The sequence below is a fragment of the Lichenostomus cassidix genome, chromosome 28 (genome assembly GCF_008360975.1).
Source record: "Lichenostomus cassidix isolate B80296 chromosome 28, HeHo_3.0, whole genome shotgun sequence".
Taxonomy (NCBI): Eukaryota; Metazoa; Chordata; class Aves; order Passeriformes; family Meliphagidae; genus Lichenostomus; species Lichenostomus cassidix.
The window spans coordinates 6106395-6126129 of NC_139508.1; the positions used below are offsets into that span (position 1 = coordinate 6106395).

At 45.0% G+C, this 19735-nt stretch overlaps 1 protein-coding gene across 10 annotated transcripts in view; it reads right to left on the reverse strand.

Moving 5' to 3' along the window:
- Positions 1 to 957: 957 nt before the first annotated feature.
- Positions 958 to 19735, reverse strand: part of LOC146426364 (excitatory amino acid transporter 1-like) — a 42413-nt gene continuing 23635 nt past the window's right edge. For 3 of the 10 annotated variants that reach the window (XM_085040811.1, XM_085040805.1, XM_085040810.1), the window contains 10 exons: positions 18385 to 18475; positions 15046 to 15303; positions 14070 to 14207; positions 13061 to 13265; positions 12172 to 12214; positions 11256 to 11596; positions 8853 to 9086; positions 7608 to 7802; positions 7039 to 7173; positions 5230 to 5629 (listed from right to left, as the gene is read on the reverse strand). In XM_085040811.1, coding sequence (XP_084896937.1) covers positions 5431 to 5629; positions 7039 to 7173; positions 7608 to 7802; positions 8853 to 9086; positions 11256 to 11596; positions 12172 to 12214; positions 13061 to 13265; positions 14070 to 14207; positions 15046 to 15259 — 1704 coding nt within the window. In that variant the 5' untranslated portion in view covers positions 15260 to 15303; positions 18385 to 18475 and the 3' untranslated portion in view covers positions 5230 to 5430. Of the gene's footprint in view, positions 2622 to 3277; positions 3308 to 5229; positions 5630 to 7038; positions 7174 to 7607; positions 7803 to 8852; positions 9087 to 11255; positions 11597 to 12171; positions 12215 to 12386; positions 12474 to 13060; positions 13266 to 14069; positions 14208 to 15045; positions 15304 to 18384; positions 18476 to 18893; positions 19041 to 19071; positions 19375 to 19735 lie in introns of those variants that run through there. The other 7 variants (XM_085040815.1, XM_085040807.1, XM_085040816.1 and 4 more) reach the window with 6 other exon arrangements.

Genomic DNA, 19735 nt, shown 5'->3' on the forward strand with positions numbered 1-19735 from the left:
GTGAAAGGACAATAGGCAATGGGCACAAATCAAAAGACAAGAAATTGTATTTAAACAAAGAACAAAGAAAAGCCTCCTTTTTTTATTTATTTTCTTTTTTTTTTCTTTTTTTTTGTGGGGCTGATTGAGTGCAGGAACAGAGAGTGTGTGGAACTTGCATCCTTGGAGATGTTAAAAATCCAATCAGACAAAGTCCTGAGCAACCAGTCCTAGTTGCTCCTGCTCTGAGCAGAGGGGTTTGACTGGGGATCTCCAGAGACCCCTCAGCCAAGCTGGTGTTGCCACACAGGAGTCTGCATGGCTGGGAGGGCAGGAGGGTGGACTAGATTGTAGATGCACCGCAAGTGGACTATTAAACCCTAATGGCCATGGGCAGCCTCCCTTGGGACCTACACCTCAGAGCTGCTCATCACCTGCTGTTGTCTTATGGTCTGAACTCTGAGTCTATGCTGTTGCCTTTCTTGGGTGCTCTTGGATGCCCTTTCCCCAGAAGCCCTGTTATTCAGCTTGATTCCTGTCTGTTAGGGGACAGAAGACAAGAAAAAGGAATTTCAAGGGGAGAACAAACACCTTTCATTTTGTGCAGATGCCGTGCCATTAATGCAACATTTTAGGCAAGTAATACAAACCCATTATTGTTTAAGCCTCTGAGACCTCTTCCAAATAACCTTTTTGGGGGGGCAATTTTCCAGATGGAAGTATGTGCCTATGTGCTGTCTGCTGCAGATGAGGCAACCTCATGCAGCTTTGTCAGTTTATGGACATACGCCAAAGATGGCAGAAGAGAAGGAGCTTTAGGGAAAGGCCTTGTCAAAATCTGAGATTAGTATTTGACCCATGACATAGGCACACGGAGATAAGAAAGTGTAATACATCATGCTAAAAGTAACATCTCTGACTCTGGAAGGTCACAGTCCTGAGGAAAAATAATAGAAAAAAAACCATCATGGAAAAGTATTGTGGAAAAAATTCCCTTTATTTTTCAAATATGGAACACTGAAAATCACAGCATGAAGAAAAAGCCCTCAGGAATTAACAGAGTCAAATTGCCTGAATGCCATGAACACACTGTTCAGTACTGAGTTCCAGTTCTTCTTTGGGCAGAGCAGAAGGACATACAATTTCAGGTCCATTTTCATGGGCAGCTCTAACTCCTGGAACAATGTGCATGTATCACATACATAAAGTGACACGTGGCCAAACTGAAAATCCATATTCTTCCCAGATTTTCTCTTTCCAAATTAGTATTGAAGAGATGTGTCCTAATCCAAGAGCTCCTTGTCTATTATTATGCTCCTTGTCTACAGATAGCTCTCTGTTTCATCCCATCTGTAATCATTAGGAAGAGATCTGTTTGCAAATAGAAGAAACTTAGAAATTTTCTGCAAGTAGAAGCAGCAAGACTGCAGTAAAGACTGCCTAAGCTCTCAAATGTATGGTAATTTAAAAAGACAGTGGATAAAACTATAAAATACCTTTCAATCATCCAGTTTTGAAGGTTGAGTTAATACAAGGTCAGCACTGGATTTGGAAGGAGTACAAACACTTTTTTATTTTTGACTGAGCTCTGAAAGCTTGCCTCTTACCAAGACAGATGCAGTAGGGATGGGGGTCTTTGGCATGTGTACAGACAAGTCAAAGACACAGTGGAGAATTTTCTCTGTACATTGAGAAGTTCTCATTTCATCACCAGCAGGTACAAGTCAAAATTGGCATGCATTGAGCTCCTTTCTGGGAAAGCTGGCTTTGGAAGCCTCACTTCTGGAATGAAGTGGAACAGCCTCAGTTTTTTTTTGTTTTAAGCACGTGGTTAAATAAGTAAATCAAGGTGGGCACCAAAATAAAATATGCATCTTTACACACAGTGAGACTGTGAATTTCGTTCTTGGATTAGCAACAAAAAATTTTACTCTGTGTAATATGTATGCTTACACACATGCCCCCCTTTCATATATACGTGTATATATATGTGAAGTATATGCAAATTTTTGACAATACTTTGATGTTGAGATACTGTAACCAGATAATTCCATTCATGATCTGGTTAACAACATGGGTAAACACCAGAGCTAAAAGCTATCAACTGAATTCTGAAATTCCCAAAGGAAGACTGGTTTGCACTGTTTGAAAATGAGGCCTCTACTTGTTTGTGCTGTTAATCTTGTGTTGAAAGCAGGGAATCACAAATGGCAAGGCTTGGTGTGTACCGCTTTGTGGGAACATCTGCGAACATGTGGATGCAATGCGGTATGAAGAGTCCCTTTTGTGATATGTGTACATCTGCCAACAGCAATGAAAACAGGTTAGACACCTGCTGAGTTTTATTAATGTATCATTAGGATCCTTCCAGATAGCTTTTAGAAATGATTGGACTGGAAAGACCCTTTGCAATATCTCTAAGGCAGAAAGCATGTGCATATATTATAAAGCCAGAAGGGACCCTTACAGGCTGTCTAGTGTGACTGTCTGTGTAACACAAGCCATAGGGAATCCCAGAATTAATTCTCATTTGAGCTAGAATTCAATCAAACAATCTTCTGATTCATCCTTCACTTTGCCCTGGACAGGGAGTCTCTTCAGGATTAGAATTCAATGTTTTCTTGAAAAGTTGGACAAGTAGTCTGAAAAAAAAAGGAAGAAAGAAGCAGTTCAATATGGACGAATTGAAATCACTATACTTCAATAATAATAATCAACTGCACAAACACAGGCTGGGAAATTGCTTGTTAGGCAGCAGTTCTGCTTAAAATGATGCAAGAATTGTTATGTATTAGCACTGGAGTAGGGTCAATGCTATCATGCTGTTGTTAAAAAATAAAGCACGTCATTGGGTTTTATAAGCAGGTCTGTTCTTTATGAAGGTTTAGACTAAAGTCAGCTGAGCAGTGTTAATGGTAAGCTAGTGTTGTCTTAGCTCACTATACATACAAGCTAATGCAGTGTATCATAAAACTCTTTGATTAAGATCTAATCCTTAGATGGAGCCATCTCATCAAAGTAAGAGTCTAACCTCACTAAGAGTTAGGATAAGATGAGTTTGCTGTATGTATGCATCAGGGACAGTTGTCCTGATCAGCTGATACATAGCATGCTAACAACCATGGTAATGTGAGTCCAAGGTCTAAATCGTAATGTACAGGAAATATTCTTTCCTCAGTGCTCAGGAGCAATAAATCTTTAGTTGGATTTTTGTGTCAAATTTTAGTCATTCCACTTCAAGAAAGATGTGGAACAGCAAGGAAAAACTCCAGAAAAGAGGAACATTAATGGTTATTACCTGTGAGGTTTTATACGGGATCTGTTTAGTCTGGAAAGGAGAAGAGCAGACATTATAAAAATATTCAAACAAGATTAAAAAAGTGCTACAAAGAGGAGGATAATAATTTGTTATCTGGCTCATTTGCCTCCTGCTACAGTAGATCTCTTGTCAAAATAAACAACCTGCCTTCCACAGTCAGCAAACAACTTGCTGCCTTACGGTCTGGAGCCTGCAACTGCTAAACAGAACTACCACACACTTCTAGTTACCCTGTTCTGCTACCAGTCTTACATGAAAGAGATGCGTTTGTGCATTTATCTCAGGTTCCCAATAGCTGTCCAGCCCATAAAAATAGAATACTCTGCCTACAGGATGCGGAATGTGGCAGCACCAATATATAACCCTGCAGTTTCTGAACAACTAAAAAGAGCCTCAGGATCTGACTTTGAATGTCTCAAGAAATGTGTTTGAGGAAGCTTTGTTAGTGCTGGGGAGGGCAGAATGGGCAGGTGTGTTGTTGTGGTTGGCAAAGTTGATTCCAGCAATGCCTGTGAGGTCTTCTTCCAATGATATGCACTTCTGAGTGTATGGCTATGGCTAGGGATGAAAAACATCAGTGTGGAAAGCCAGGGTAGCGGGGTGTAAGTGACATAGTGGGTTGGGAATAATGAGCAGACCTCAAGTGAAAGCTGCCCAGTTTAGATAGATCCTCAGTGAGTCAGGAGGCTGATCACTGCTGTTCCTGCTCTTAACCATTGCTGAAATCAGGACAGCTACACTGCAGGAGCCCCAGCACTGTGGATCCTTAACATCTTCCTGGTTGAGTATAGACATTCATTTTCTGGATGGTCATGGACCTGGATGTTATGGAGCAAGTCCTAGTGGTCCTGTTCACTGGTGTAAGAGATACCACTGGTGTAAGAGATACCAGCTGTATTCCTGGCCATGCCAAGTAAAGGGGAGAGATCATGGATTAAGGACTTCTAGCTTCAGCCTCTGCGATGTTACAGATGTAAATTGGCCTTGTGTCCAAGTGCGTTAAACAGAAGCTGACCTCCATTTTTCGATAGGAACCGAAACGTATGTCCCAAACCCTTTTAAATCTAGGGTCTGGAAAACTAGTGCAAGTGCTAAGAAGTGATTTGGCTCTGCCTACAAAAGATAAGGAGCTGTAGGAAGACAGAAGTATTTGAAAGCACATTCTAGAGCAATGTGATTGAAGGGAAGTCACTTCTGAAAATAGGCAAAGATGAGCACAGGAACCATTTCCTTAGGAATCTTGTGATGAGGAGTGAAATTGTTTCCTGAGGAAATCTGGCATGACAGGGAGTCATTCCTGGCATGGATGTGCCACTCAGTTGCTCAGGGGGGCAAATTGCATTAAACTGCATTTCTCCTTCTGGTTTCAGCAGGAGGAGAAGAGCTTGCTAAAGAGAAATGAAGTTAACAGGGTTTTGGCAGAGCTTGGAAGAGAGAGAGATATTATATTCCATATCCACTGGATAATGGATATAATAAATTTTTTAATTGTTTGCTTCTTTCACAATCCTTTAGCATCTTCCACTATGAGAAGCCTATTGAACCCTGTTGGTGCTACCAGCCCTGTCCCTGCTCTATGCTCCTACATTCCTTCAGGAGGTGGGTGACTCTAGTATTTGCAGCCAGACAGGTTGCCAGAGGAGTTCTCAGGAAGCATCAAGTGCATATCTGTGCAAATACCAGGACTATGAGCAAGGGGGTCAATGCTAAAAGCTTGTTTGGGTGAAGGTACTAACCAAGTGAAGCCTTTGCAGCTGGATCTTGCAGGGCAGATTAATGGCAATATTTTGGTGCCAGTCCACAGATGATGGTGTTCCCGACTCACCTGGTTACTTAGCTCAGAAATAAAGGAGCTCCTAGTTCAACTCCTTCACTGAGTCTTCTTTATTCAGGTCTAACTATTGGGCCTCATAAGAATGACTAAATCAGGCTTTCTTTGCAGTTTAATTTTCTCCTCTTTAATGCCAGTCAGAGGGAAATGGGGGAGAAACAGGATTAGGGAAGCCTGCATGTGGCAGAGGCAATAGAAAAGTGAGTGTCTTGCACAGTGTGTCTTTCTCTGTCCTCCACTCTGGACTTCTGTGTCAAGTTTGGGCTTTTTACAGCATTAATCTGTGCTCTGCTGCCCGATTTCACAGTGCTGTCTCACTCCTGGAGTGCCTGTGGGTGTTGTTCTGTGGGCAAACCATGTAGGAGGGCTGTTCTTTCTCCTCTATCCCAGAATTACCAAGTTCGCAGTCTTGTGCATCCAGCTCATGCCGGGAGAGATGCTCCACAATTCCAGCCCCCAGAGAATCCCCCAGGACGTTGGTAGTTGTTCTAAGGCGGTCCCTGAAAAATCAGAGAGAAAAATGAAGTACAGGATAGTGGCAGCTAAGGGGATGAAGATTATTTCAAGAAATACCTTAGTGAAGCATTTTCTTCTTTCTAAGCCACTCTAATAATGGATACTTCAACACTGACAGGAAAATGACTCTCAGAGAGCCTTCCTTGATTGATATGCTTGAGCTCAAGCTTCATATTCATTCCTGTTTTATTGTATCCCCAATTTCTTACTGAAAAGTTTTGGACTTGACACAAATCAAGAGGAAGGTTGCTCTGTTTCTACATGGACACTGTCCTTTCCAAAGGCCTTGCTGCAGACTCAGATGAGCTCACCACATCTGTTTCACTTAAGTTGCGGGTTTTTTTACAAAAAATGCTGACATTCTGGTGCAACCTATGACAGTGCTGCTGTGGACTCAGATTTCCTCAGCATGGACAGCATGGGCTAAGACGAGGCACCAGATTCTTTGTGCAAAATATCACATCTAAAAGACCCTTTGTAATGAGATATTCTCCACAACCACAACAGTATGTTAGAGCTGCTGAAGCTGTCACTAGTCCAGCAACCCATCAGATCCTTCAGTGGTAACAACAGTGGCACCTGATTGAAATAATCTACTCTGAGTAAGCACAAGAAGTAACCTGGCGTATTAGGAGGTAGGGCCCTTCCCAGCCAAATCTGCTCTTATGCACAATCCACAGGAGAAGTGGAGCTGTTGGGCAAAACTGTTTCCAAATGGTCAGCCATGGCTGGGAGCAGACTGTGGCTGCTTTGGCTCCAAACCAACAATACAAGATACAGAAAAAGAGAGGAAACACTGAGTGTATCCATCTGTCAGGATTTTGGTGTTTGAGAAGAAAGAGAGGTGGGACTGTGCACAAATGCATTCTTCAATCTGGTTCCTAAGAGCACTCCTGTAAAGTCATTTGTCCCAAGAGATTTTATTTAAAAGGGAAAGAAAGCTGGAATGTAGCAGTGTGGCTGACTAGCTGCACCCATTTAAACACTCTTCAACTTTGTACAGCCTAGTCTCATGCCTCTTTGAGTGTTTGGTAATGCAGAACTATCATTCTGTAGAGTGGATTTGCTTATTATGGGCACAACCTTTCCCTATGACTCTGCAGATAGTTTCTGAGTGCATTTTAAGATAAAGCAAATGGAGGATATGCTATTTGGCCACCAGGCTGATCAGGAAGCAACCTTTGATGCCTTGGGTCACTGAAGCAAATGATGAAGACCCCAGCATGGGCAGAGAGGGCTATTGTGCAAAGGTCTCATGGATACAGGTGTGTTTTAAGCTTAATGGTACAGGTTACTGAGCCTGCTTTTAGCAGAGACATTGGGAGTACAGACAAAGTCTGTAAGCACTGGCAGGAGTGCACAGGAGTGCATGCCTGCTCAGCAAGGAACTTACAGAAACCAGTCCACAGCGATAATCAGTGTAATGTCTTCAGTAGGCAGCCCCACTGATGTCAGCACTATAACCATTGTCACCAGTCCCGCCTGAGGAATACCTGCAGCTCCGATGCTGGCTGCCGTGGCAGTGATGCTGGAGGGAACAGGAAAGCAGTGCTATCAGCAAAGGGAAGAAAAGAGGTGGTTGCATTTGCAGAAATGTCAGGAAGTAGCTCAAACTCATCATCATCTTGGCAGCCTTTCTGCCCTGGGCACCGAGAAGGATGGTGACACATGGCACATCAACACAATGCCAGACTGCCCCTGCCATAGACCCCCTCATAACAGACTGCACACCACAGCTTTTCCTAAGACAGGGGCATGCAAGAAGGGCTCAAGTGGAGCCTCAAAGACATGTTGTTCAAATTGTATCTGTTTTGATACCTGGAGCTGTAGTACAACCCTTCTTTTCTATACCTTTTCTTTCCTTATTGCATCTTCTGCGCAAAACAGGAACCTGATCACACCTCAGATATGCCAACAAAACTGAAACCCTTCCTGTAGTCCCAAAACTCTTTCAAAAGTCACCTTATTGTGATGATTTGCCCAAAGTCAAGTTCATAGTTGTTGACTTGTGCAATGAAGATGGCTGCAAGGGCCTCGTACAGAGCAGTGCCGTCCATGTTAATTGTGGCTCCCACAGGCAGCACAAACCTCGTGATGCGTCTGTCCACGCCATTGTTTTCTTCCAGGCACCTGAAGGTTATGGGCAGAGTCGCTGAGCTGAAAGGAATTTACAAAACCACATGAATTGTGTGTATGCTGACTTTGGAAGAAGACCTAAGCTTCTGCCTGGTTTATGACCTTACCCACCTGCTTTTTCACCCTGCCATGTGAGCCAGAGGCCAGAAGCTGCTAGGAGAAAGAACAGTCTAAGCAAGGCTTCCTCAGATATGATGCATGCTGCAGTTGCACATTCAGACATGGATTTCCTCAGGGGGTTGGGACGTGGACTGAATAACCCTGAGGCTGGTGATGCTGGTGTAACACCAAAAGAAGGAGGATTCAGGGTACATAGGACCAAAACTCAGGATACCTCAAGACCAAAACTCCTTTTTCTGCTATTAAAAAGACTTCAGCCCTTTCTCACCCCTCCCAGTCCATAAGACAAGAATGACCCATGTTTGAGACTATATCTTTCAGAGAAAGCAACAAACTGTTTCTGAAAGAGAACACAAGCAGGAAAAATGCTATGTGTTTTGGTTTGAGAAGCTATGTGGAAGAGCCTGATATGTGCTTGCCAGAAAATGAATATAACAAGAAACATAGCACTTAGTGAAACAACAGTTACCTATCATCCCTTGCTTTGGCTGTGTAACATGGCAGTGTGAGTCATTGAACATACTGGTGTTGATGCCTTTGCCCAGGCCTCTGGGAAGTTTAATGTCAACTGCATACAGTTTGTGGACCTGGGAGAGACAGTTGTGAAAATGTGTGTAAGTACATGTGTGTGAGAGGTATGTGCATGTGGAATAATGCTGTGATCAGCAGGATTTTATAGTTGTCCTGAGCTCAGCAATTCAGTGGTAAGCAAAGTCACCCATGTGTCTCGTCAGAAGGAATATGGGCCATTCAGTGATGGTCAGAGCTGATCATGTGACTAGGGCTCCTAAGCAGGGGAGTGGGAACCTTTCCACTCCCAAATGAGTTTGGCTGATCCACTGCAAAAAGCCACTAGTGCTAGTGAGACCACAGTGCTGCATTGAGAGCAATGGAGTCCTGAAATGTAGTATCTACATCAGCCCCAACCCCACTCCTACAGAGCCATCTTACCTGGAGGAGGTGCCCAGGGCTGTGATGAGAGCCTGCAGGAGCCCTGCAATGAATACCCAGGGGTTTCGGTGAGTGACAATGAAGTAGAGCAAGGGCAGAATGCAAAGGGCATGAATGAGGAGTCCAACAATGACAGTGAGCGTGTACATCCCCAGCTGGCCTCCCATCACTGCTAGGTCATCCATCTCCAGGATTTTTCCCGCAATTAAAAACATGATCCCAACTGGAGCATACCTGTGACAGAAACACAAGGCCGATGGTTAGGACTGGCTCCCACACTTTCACACCAGCATTAACACATGCTGTCTGGATAAATCCCCAATAAGCCAGCATACCATAAGTGCTCACTGAGCCTAATCACTGGGTGATACTGCTGCTTTCTTTTCTAGAAACCTGGAGAGAGCTGGTTCATCCCATGGTCAAAAACCAGCTCTTGGGACCTTGGGATACCAGCACTCTGTTGTGCAAACAGCTTGGACACTGGTAGTTTCCTCCTCCTTTGGGTTTCCTACATGCTTCTACAACACTCCTTGTAGAATTGATAAGGAAGGTTATGTAGAGAAGCCTTCAAAAGTCCCTTCCTTTCCTAACAGAACTTGAGCTGAGAGTATTTTGTTTTACTGAGAAGCACAGGAGAGTACAGGAGAAACAGGGAATCAGAGTAAAAGCAAGAGTGTACTATAGGCTCTGGGATATCAGCCTTGCTGTCTTCTAATGCTCACATTTAGGGAATATGAACATCTAGGGATTCCAGATCTGGTGTAACAAGGACCGGGCACACCAACCCCTGTAAAAGCAGCCATGGCTCATATAAAACCCCATTTTGAAGTACCCTGCTATCTTTTTGATTCCTTGTGTCTTTTTTCCCCCCTCCATAACAGTGCACCTGACAAGCAACAGTGAGGCTCCACTGAAAAGAAGACATAAGGCAGATATGGAGAGAATCACGGGCGCTAATATAATAACTGGACCAAAGAAAATTCCAGCTCCATGGCCACACCTCTCAGGGCTAGGCCTCTGCACCTCAAGAGCTCACATGCAGCTCAAGCACAAGGCTCAGAGGTCCCCATGCCAAACTCCAGCTTGGCCTGGGAGGTTTGGAAAAGTTTCAGGAAAGGATTTAATGAATATTTCATTTCCTCTGACTTTCCTATTAGAAGACATCCTTGGCTGCAGCCAGTGACCAGATCTCCCCAGGAAAAAAGCGCTCCTAGGAGATGGTCTGCAGACTGTGGCTACAGAAAGGCGTGTACAGGCAGTGTCCCAAGTGTAACCAATGTTCTATACATAAACACCCTGCCTTCCTTCATCTAAGGGCAGTGTCCGTTATTTAAGGAGGGGTGTTGAAGGTCTCTGGAATAGTGTGCAGGTCTACCTGTTTCACTGTGCTCATGCTCTCCCTTCTGTGCTCTCAAGCAAGTCTTACCTCTTCTTAGGGAAGCAAAGCCCCAAGTTCTAGTTCAATCATGGAGCAAAAGATCCCAGGTGGGTGGGGCTTCCCAACATCTGCTATGACCTCAGGGATATTCTTTCCCTTTGTGTTTATTTCTGTAAGGCCTGTCCTGCTGTGCTCAGGATTTTGCTATGTGACTTGTAAGACCAAGGAAAGGAAGCTGGAGCAATCTAAAACGGGAGACGGTGTCAGGCTGACAGATTCCTTCCCTGCCAGATATTTGCATGTATTCTGCCAGACCTGCCTCTGTCCTCTTATGGAGTGCCTGACACAGCTTTGGGCCCTAACTGGGTAAAAAGCTTAAAATAACAAGATTTGGTAAAATGCTGCCTTCTGGAGTAGACTCGTCTCAGCAATGCCTTGTTTGTCTGGATCACGTGTCATAGGCAGCCTTATACAGAAAGCAATGAGCAGCTGAGCTCCAGAGGAGCTGGGATCTGGGAGACTTCAAACTAAAAGGCAGTAACTTTGAGCTGATCCTCTCAACCCAGCTCAGCTCTCAGAGCTGTTGTATTACTGCATACAGCTGCCACCCTGTAAGCAGGAAGGTGGCAATGGGTTACTGTGATTCACAGCTAAGTCAGACTCCTAGAACCCAGCTGGTAGGAAAGCTTTCGGTGAGAAAGCCTCACGCCCTACTCCTGTTGGCAAGGCTAAGAGATCTTCCACTCCAGCTCTCTGGTCTTCCAAGGATGTTTCCAGAAGCCACAAGAAAAGTAAGTCCCAGAGTACCTGATATTTCTAAGGTAAAAACAAAAAGAACAGGAAATGAAATGTGAACAAATATCCCATCCAGACTTTTCCCTCCAGCTTGATGGAGCCAAAGTAGAGCTGTGCCCATCTGCTTTTCCTGTGCTTGTGCATGAAATCCTTAAAGCTACCCCACTTCTCATCATGTCAATGGAAACTGCACCTGCAGACCTCCTGCTCCAACCGGCCGTGGTCCTCACCAGATGATAATGGCCACCAGCCTCATGATGGCTTCGTTGAGGCAGTTAAAGAACTCCCGCAGGGCCCGTCCCTTCTGCTTCATGCTGCCGATCATCAAACCGAAGCACATGGAGAACACTACCAGCCCCAGTGCGTTCACCCCATTGGCTGAGCCCGGGATGGGAATGACTTCTTCAAAGGTCAGCACCTCGGAGATGGTTCCCAGGGCATGAGTGACATTGTCCATGATGCTGGTGAAATTCTCAGGCACAGGGATCTGAGTGGTTGTCACACCTGCTGTGACATTGCTGCTGTGGAGGATGGTTCTGGTGACGACCCTGGTGCTGTACTGCGTCTTGTACTGAAAAGACACAGATTATCAGATGCACTCACAGGCCCTAGTTTGGATGCTCAGGACACATGCTAGGCTCTTACATCCCTTCTTAAAGTAAGGAGAGTACTGCAAGTTGCTGCTGACCTGTGTGGGAAACTTGCTTTGCCTGTTCTCAAGGTCCCCAGTGTAGTGCTTGCACCAAAAAGTTCATAGAGCGGAAGGTCAAAAGAGACCATTAGAGCATCTAATGTCGCTAGGACTGAGATATTCTGGCTTCTCTGATAACCCTTTGTGCTACTTCTAAGGGCACTAGCACTGCAGAAGAGACAGATTCTTGAAGAATCTGCTCCATATCGCTGCCAGTCCAAGCCTGCTACCTTGGATCACACAAACCCTTCCTGCCTCCATGGGATGGGATGGAGGTTGAAGCCCCCATCTACAGATAAGTTGAAAAGCTTGCATGCGGGATGCTATAGTATAGACTAACGCCTGCAGTGCTTCCTGCAGTAGTCAGACCTGGGGAATAAAATGCTATTGCATCTCTCAGAGAAGGAGGTAGGACCATGGTCCAGGGCACAGGGCACAAAGATGAGATTTCATACCTGTTTGAAGCAGGCTTCCACCAGGTTGGGCGGAAACATATTCCTGCAGTAAATAAAACAAGGAAAGAGTTAGTGTCCTGTTGAACTAGGGAGAAAACATGGGCTTCCTGGCCAACTTCTTTGTCCTGGAGCAGTGTCTGAGGTTGCAACTCTCACAATGCCCACTCAAGCCCTTTTTGTCTGACTGACAGAAGAAGGGAATAAGCTTCCAGTACCTCTTGCATCTTGTCAGACTCCCACTGCATGTTTTCAGACTCCAGAAGGTATTCAGGTATGTGGAAAGAGATGACACACATACTGCCCTAGGATATAGGTACATTGTAAAACCGTCATCAAATCCAACTGAACCTTGAAACAATACCATATTACCATGTCTAATACACTGCCTTGCTCTCGGCCTCACCTCTGCAGCTGTCATTTGAGCTTTCTGTTATCCGGTACCTCAAAACCATGGCTTTATACTACTTGAGATGGTACAGCTTTGCAATTCACTGAGTAAGGTCACAGCAAGGGAAGAAGAGGCAATGCCTTGGGAACCATTTCCTTGATTTCCTTTGGTCATTGAAGATGGATATTTGGAATAGCCTTTGCTGGGTGAATTTCTGAAAGGTAGGTAGCCACTGATTGTTTTCATAACTTGTTTTGTTGAGCACACCTTGACCTCTTACATTAATACCTCTGGAGAAGGGCTGGACTCCAGGCCAAGCACTCAGTCTTGCAGTGGTAATGCCAGTTAGCTAGACTAAGCTAGAAGTAGTAGGCTTGCTCAGCCATTAACCTTTTGCCCAAAGATTGTATGCCTAAAGCTGTGATACTTCGAAAGGACACTCCATGGAGGAATGTAATCTCACTGATATAATGTCAACATGAGACCATCTTGTTTACCTACCTCACCAGATCCATGAAGGCGTCTGTGGTCTGCACCTGCTCAATTCTGCCTTCTCGGTGAAGATTGTCCTTAGATCCTTTTCCTGGGTGTATGATGATCACCATGAGGATGCCGATGAAGACAGCTATGATTGTAGTCACCATGTAGTAGATGATAGCCCGCATCCCCATCTTCCCTGAGACTCTGCTATCCAGTGAGGCCATTCCTGGGGTGTCACACAGAGAAACAAGGTGAGGGCCTATTGTCTTAGAGAGAAAGGGAAATCCTTAGGAAGATTCAAAGGGTGCAAGGCACGTGCATGAGTTAGACAGGGAGCTAGGGTCTCTAGGAAGCACAGCATACAAGGGGCAGAATTTGGAGCTCCAGGGTGATGTTGATACGGAAGAATGTGGCTTGTTATCATGAAGAAGCATGGCACTGGTGGATCTTAGCCTGCATTAGGGAATGTAGCAATTTTCTTTTAAAGCTCTCAGAATGGGAATAATCCTCTCCTAGTACATTGGGCCTTTCAGTCCCTAATGGTGCGATGTTTCAGCAGATGGAACACCTTGCAGTCCCTTCTGCTGTCTGAAAGCTTGGCTGTCTGTCATGTCTTCCTTGAGGATCTGGGTGAAACAAGCCCTCCAGCCAGTGACCCACGTTTTTGGACTGCCGCAAATTCACCTTCTCTAGGCTGGAGGAAACCTGAAGTTGACTTGGGCAACAAACTTGGAGACATTTGAGGTTATATAGGATTAAATCCTCGTTAGCAATCAAGTGCTGGGCATTGGAACCGCTGTACTGTATTCTCCCCAGTCTTCTGAGAAAGCACAAGGTCTTCTGCGTCTCTGCTCCACTACTGAGCCAGCAGGGGTCTCAGAGTGGATCATATTCACTATGGCTGTAGATTCGGGTTTGTCACTACTAGCCAAGCTAATCCAAGCACCTGCAGCTGGGTCATGAAGAGGTACCCAAACAATAGCTTTGCTGACCATTGTCTTGGCTGAAAGCAGCAGAAAGCACTTCTCACCTGTAATCAAGCTAGAGACAATGAGAGGAAGAACCAGCATCTGGAGCATACGCATCAGCAGCTCGCCGGGGAAGGAGAAATACTTGATCTGGCGATAGGTCAGCTGGTAGGGCCGGAGGGAGAAGGCCAGGATAATCCCTGTGGATCAGCAAGGGATGAGAATGGAAGTGAGACAGCATGATCGAGTGGTCTGTCTCTCAGTCCTACAGTGTGGCTTTTCTCTTTCTCATCTACTCTCAGCTCCTCCTCTCCCCAAAGGAACAAATGCTCATTTTCTATAAGGCTGTGATCCAGTTTTTACTGCATGCTCTCTCTCCCTCTGACATATTTATGGGCACAGAAGCCTTGTTCGAAATGACAGGTCTCCTTGTTTCCCTGTCTGTTCCTCTTCTGGGGTCTGTTTCCAGGAAGCTCATGAACAAAAAATGGTGTGATGAGAGATGTGATCTCTCAGACTAAAATAAGTGTTCACAGTTCAGATTCTTTGTCTACCCACCTCTCAAAGCTGAGTTCAGCCAGTTAGAGACATATAGCATGGATCAAAAGCTTGGGACAACCTGCTATCTGCTAAGCAGATTTGGTACGTGTTGTATCATGGCCATTTGCATCAGTTCTGGTCCTCTCAGGCTAAAGATGTGGGATGAATCTGAAAAGCCCTTGTGCCCACAGCTGCAGTCACAAGATGCCTTTGAAGAAACCTGGATGATTTTTAAAAGGATTGGTTGAGCTGGATCATCAAACTCTTTCTGTTATAGACTATTTCTATACTGCATCCAGAAGGGGTCAACAAGGACTCCCTCCCACATACACACTTTCTGTGGGGTCTCTTGTTCTTGCACACAAAAGTACTCGTGATATGGACAGCACTCATCTGCTTCACCTCCTCAGTCAAATCGCTATAATAAAATAAAATCTTTGTAAAATAGACATTCCCCATATTTATAAATGGTGTCTGGTGTTGCCACCAGCTCCGTACCTAGTAAGACTGCAACAATAGTGAAGAGGACGAAGGCATTTCTCCTGAAGAAGCTTTTAGCACTCTCAGCAGTGATGCTGTGCATCCGCTTCTTGGCCCGCACCGCCCGCTTCTGCACAGCCTGCCGGAACCGCTGCACCCGGCTGTCGGTGTGGAGCCGCTTGGCTGCATCCTCGTTGAGGAACAGGCTGTTGACATGGCTCTGCTCGCTCATGGTCAGCACAGCTGCTCAGTCCCCCAGGCACAGCTCTGCCTATGCTGGGCAGGGAGAAAGACAGGCAGGAAAGCATAAGCTGTGGCGCACCTTGCCTTCATCTTTTGGTAATTTCCCTCAGCCCTGCTTGAGGAAGGTTTATTTAGAGTTGACTAATGAGCTCCTCTGACCATCTGCAAGGAGCAGACGTTGGGGAAGGGTATCTAAAGGGCTGCCATGGTCTTGTCACTACTGCTTTGATGCCTGTAGAGAAGCTCTACAGTACCCAACATGCACTGAGGAGTGGCTTATGTTGGCCTGGGCAGCCAGAAAGGGCACCACAGCCACCCAGGCTTGTTCTTAGGAGTTTTATCAGTTTGGAATGGAATTCATTTTTATCACCTGGCAATAAACCCCTTTCCCATACACAAACTCTTCCAAACAAAACCAAGCAGCAAACAACATTTCTGACATACCTCCTACAGGTCCCTACCACAACAGGTTTCCCCATGACAGCGAGTGGCACTGGCAATTTCTGTAGAAAGAAACCCCTTGCCTTCCATGAAGCCTGAGGACAATACTTTACTTATTAACTTTTCTTTGAAACATGATAGGACTTTCAAATAGTATCTCTTGTCAAACTCCACTGATGGGATTAACCTGTCTGTCTTCAAAAATACTAAGATTGAAATCAAACCTACCCCAAATAGATAAATAAAGAGCCAATTCTCTTTATGCTGCTCCATTACCAACTGGCTGCAAGGCCTGGACAGACTATTGTACTTTATCTGTTTAGTTTTTACTGTTATTTCCATATTCCTTAATCTTCAGAACAAAAGAACAAGGGCGCTATATAAGCAAACCAGTCCCCTCTAGAGTGCTAGAAGGCACCAACTCCCTAACAGTTCTCATAATGAGGAAGATTATTGCTTGACTATGCAGGTGCCCTTTTCCTTCTGTCACTGTGCCTTGACAGATGGAAAGTCTGAAAATTATTCTTGTTCCCAGGAGTTCGCAAAGATAACACAAGCCTAGATGAAACCAAAGAACAAAGTCACCTTAGCACATCAGCAAGTGCTGGAAGACCTTCTTTGGTGTTGCAAGTCAAGTAAGAACTAGTCCATTTGCAATCCTAAATTTAAATCAAAGAAGCCCTCACAAATGAGACTATTTTCTCTATAAATTACACACCTAGTGTCCCATCTGGACCCAGATAAATGCATATTATAAATTGAAGACATTGCCTTAAAGAGGAGCTGCTCTGTGGTACAAGACTGCAAGGTCATGTGCACAGAAGATGGAGAAAAACCTCCATTCTGAGAGCAAGTTTGTTTGCACAGATGCTAATGCCTTCTTGAGGTTCAGAACAGCAGAGATACACCGGAGGTGGCCTAGCCAAGTGACTATAAGCCCTCCCAAGGCTAAGCTGTACAAAGGCCACTGGCAAAAATGATGGTTATTTGCTGCAGGAACCTTGCAGTGCTGCTGTGGTCACCCCAGCTTTTGGATCAGCAAACAGCATTCCATGGATTTTGATCCACTCATTCCAGCTTCATCAAACATTCCATTCCTTACTATACCATCCCCCTTTTATCTGTTGATGGAGTCAACACACACCACTGTGTGAAAACTTTTCCTGTCTTCTTTTCACTGCCAGTCCTGCTGTTCACAGCCACACATGAGAAAAAGAAACTGCAAGATTCTTTCAGTTCATTGAATTTGTGCCTCCTGAGCCTGACATTAGGTTTAGAAATTCTGAATTCAATCCCCTTGTGTCCCACAATAAACTTGTATCATTTATAGCCCTCCAGATACAGAGTTGAACAAAAGACCCAGAACAGGTAACACAGGAACACATACAGGTGGGTTTGAATGTCTCCAGAGGCAGACTCCATGACTTGCCTGGACAGCTGTTCCAGTCCTCTGCCACCCTCAATGTAAAGAAGTTCTACCTCATGCTGAAGTGGAACTTTTTGTAGTTTAATTTCTGGCCATTACTACTTGTTCTGTCGCTTGGGCATTCAAATGCTTCCTAATGTCCAGTCTGATCCTCCCCTGGCACAACTTTGGACCATTCCCAGCTGTGCTGTCCCTGGATCCCAGAGAGAACAATCCAGCACCTCCCTCTCCACATTCTGTTCTCCGGAAGCTGCAGAAAACAATGCTCCTCAGCCTCCATTTCTCTGAAGGAGACAAGCCCAGAGCCCTTAGCTGCTCCTCATCAGGACGTGCTTTCCAGCTCTTCACCAGAAGTTTCACCCTCCATTCCCCTTCTCTGGACACATTTGAAGACCTTCACATCCTTCTTCAATATTGGGGCCCAGCCCTGAACATAGTGCTCCATGTGAGGCTGCAGCAATGCTGACTGCTATGGGATAATTCCCTTTCTGGACCTGCTGATCATGCTGTGTGATGTCTCCAGCATGCAATTTGCCCTCGCTGCTGCCTGGGCACACTGCTCTCTCCTCTTGAGCCTGCTGCCAATCCTCACCCCCAGGTCCCTCTCTGCTCTTCAGCCACTCCTCTCCCAGTTTAGACTTGTACCCTGTGTTACTGCATCCCAGCAGCAGAAAACAGCACTTGGACTACTTCCATTTTATGCCTAAAAGAGCCCAGTGCTCCACTCCATTGAAATTCTTCTTTGAGGCTTCTTGTCCCTCAAGAAAGTCAACAGCACCTCCCAGTTTGGTATTGTCAGCAAGCTTGCTAATGGGATATTAAATTCCTGCATCTGGACCATGGATCAAAATACTGAACAGCACTGGCCCCAGGGTTAAGCCCCAAGGACACCACCAGTGACCACTCACCAGCCAGACACAGCACCATTCACTACAATTCAAGCCCTGCCATCCAGCCAGCTCTTCACATAACACACCAACTTGCCCCTCCCACAGCTGGGCAACTGTCCAGAAAGATGCTGTAAGGGACAGTATCAAAAGCCTCACTAAAAGCCAGGAAAACTGCATGCACCACCTTCCCTTTATCAACTGGGGGTGTGACCTCATTCTAGAAAGAAATCAAACTGGTTAAAGAGGACTTTTCCTCTGTGAACCCATGGTGAAGATTGCATTATTCTTCAAATGCTTTTCAGTACTGTTCAGTAGGATCTTCTCCATAATTTTTTTAGAAACTGAGGTTAGACTCACAGGTCTGTAGTTCTGTGTGTCTTCTCTCACACCTTTCTTCTGGATTAGAATAGCACTGGCTTGCTTCCCAGTCAGCAGGGATGCAGTGCAGCTTCTTACAGTAAAACAGATTACCACCCTAATCAATCACTTCCAAAAGAAGAAATACCAGAGAAAGTTTCAAACCCCAGACACTCTTTTTCCTACTCCCAAACTATTCACTCTTCATCAAATGATCCAGCACACATTGGTAGTGTGAAGTTCTGCCTTACTTTGATGTGGAAAGCTCCAAACTGTTTAGTGAAGTGAAAAGTCACATTGATGATTCTGAAATCACCCACCACATACTTGCTGCACACAAACCAGACTTCTCATTTGCTGTGGTGACCTGAGGAGACCCATGTTGAGTACAGAAATGTGGGCTCCCCCTGCTCCAAACCTTGTCTTTCTTAGAGCTGGACCATACAATAGCAATGGCACAAATTCCTGCACAGGGGAGGTGGGAGAAGAACCCACAGACACAAAGGGACTCACCCGATCTTTGCTCCAGATGTCTCCCCATCTATGTGCACTGGAAAATGTATTTTTGTTCAAACAAAATGAAATTTCTATTTTTATATGGGAAAATACAGGATTAATCATTAGATCCCATGTTGCACCATGTGCTCAGCAGCCTTCTTGTAGCAAAAGTTATTGCATGGGAGGAACTCACCAGCAGATCTTGTGCCTTTGGTGTCCCCACCCTCTTGCTGATTTGCTCCCTTTCTCAATCTGCAAAGTTTGCAAAAGAGCAGCCTCCTCCACAGCATTCTCTCTGCGTCACTCGTCTGGAATTGTGTAAATATTCTCTATTGCTTCAGCTGAAGTTTTCAGACTACTGCTGCAAGTCACCAAAATTCTCTTGTCAATGGCTTGGTTTTTCCTTCTTTTGAGGAAGAAGGTGGCTTTGCTCTCTCAGTGAAGGTTGTTTTATCCATGGCTGCTTCAGCAGGCTCCACACTGCCAGAAACACTGAGATATTTGAGAGAGCATTTTTGGAGGTAACTTCAAGGCTTGAGCAGGGACCACAAGATATTTTGCAAGAAAGTTCAGTGTTGCAAAACTAATGCCTAGGTTCGCATAAACAGTGGAATTTTGGCTGTTTTAAGGCTATCAGTCAGATGTTGGTGAAAGAGAAAAATGGGGAAGGAAGACTTATGCACTACATTTCGTTCTGCTCTTTGCAGATTTTTCTGTGGTTACCTTCCCATCTACTCAGGGAGATTTCCGGCATGGTGGGTGGAGTGCAAGAGAGCTTAAGGACTTATAAAGAGCTAGAAAAAAGGGAATCTCTCAATCAACTGAGATGCATCTGTTCCCACTTGTACTGGAC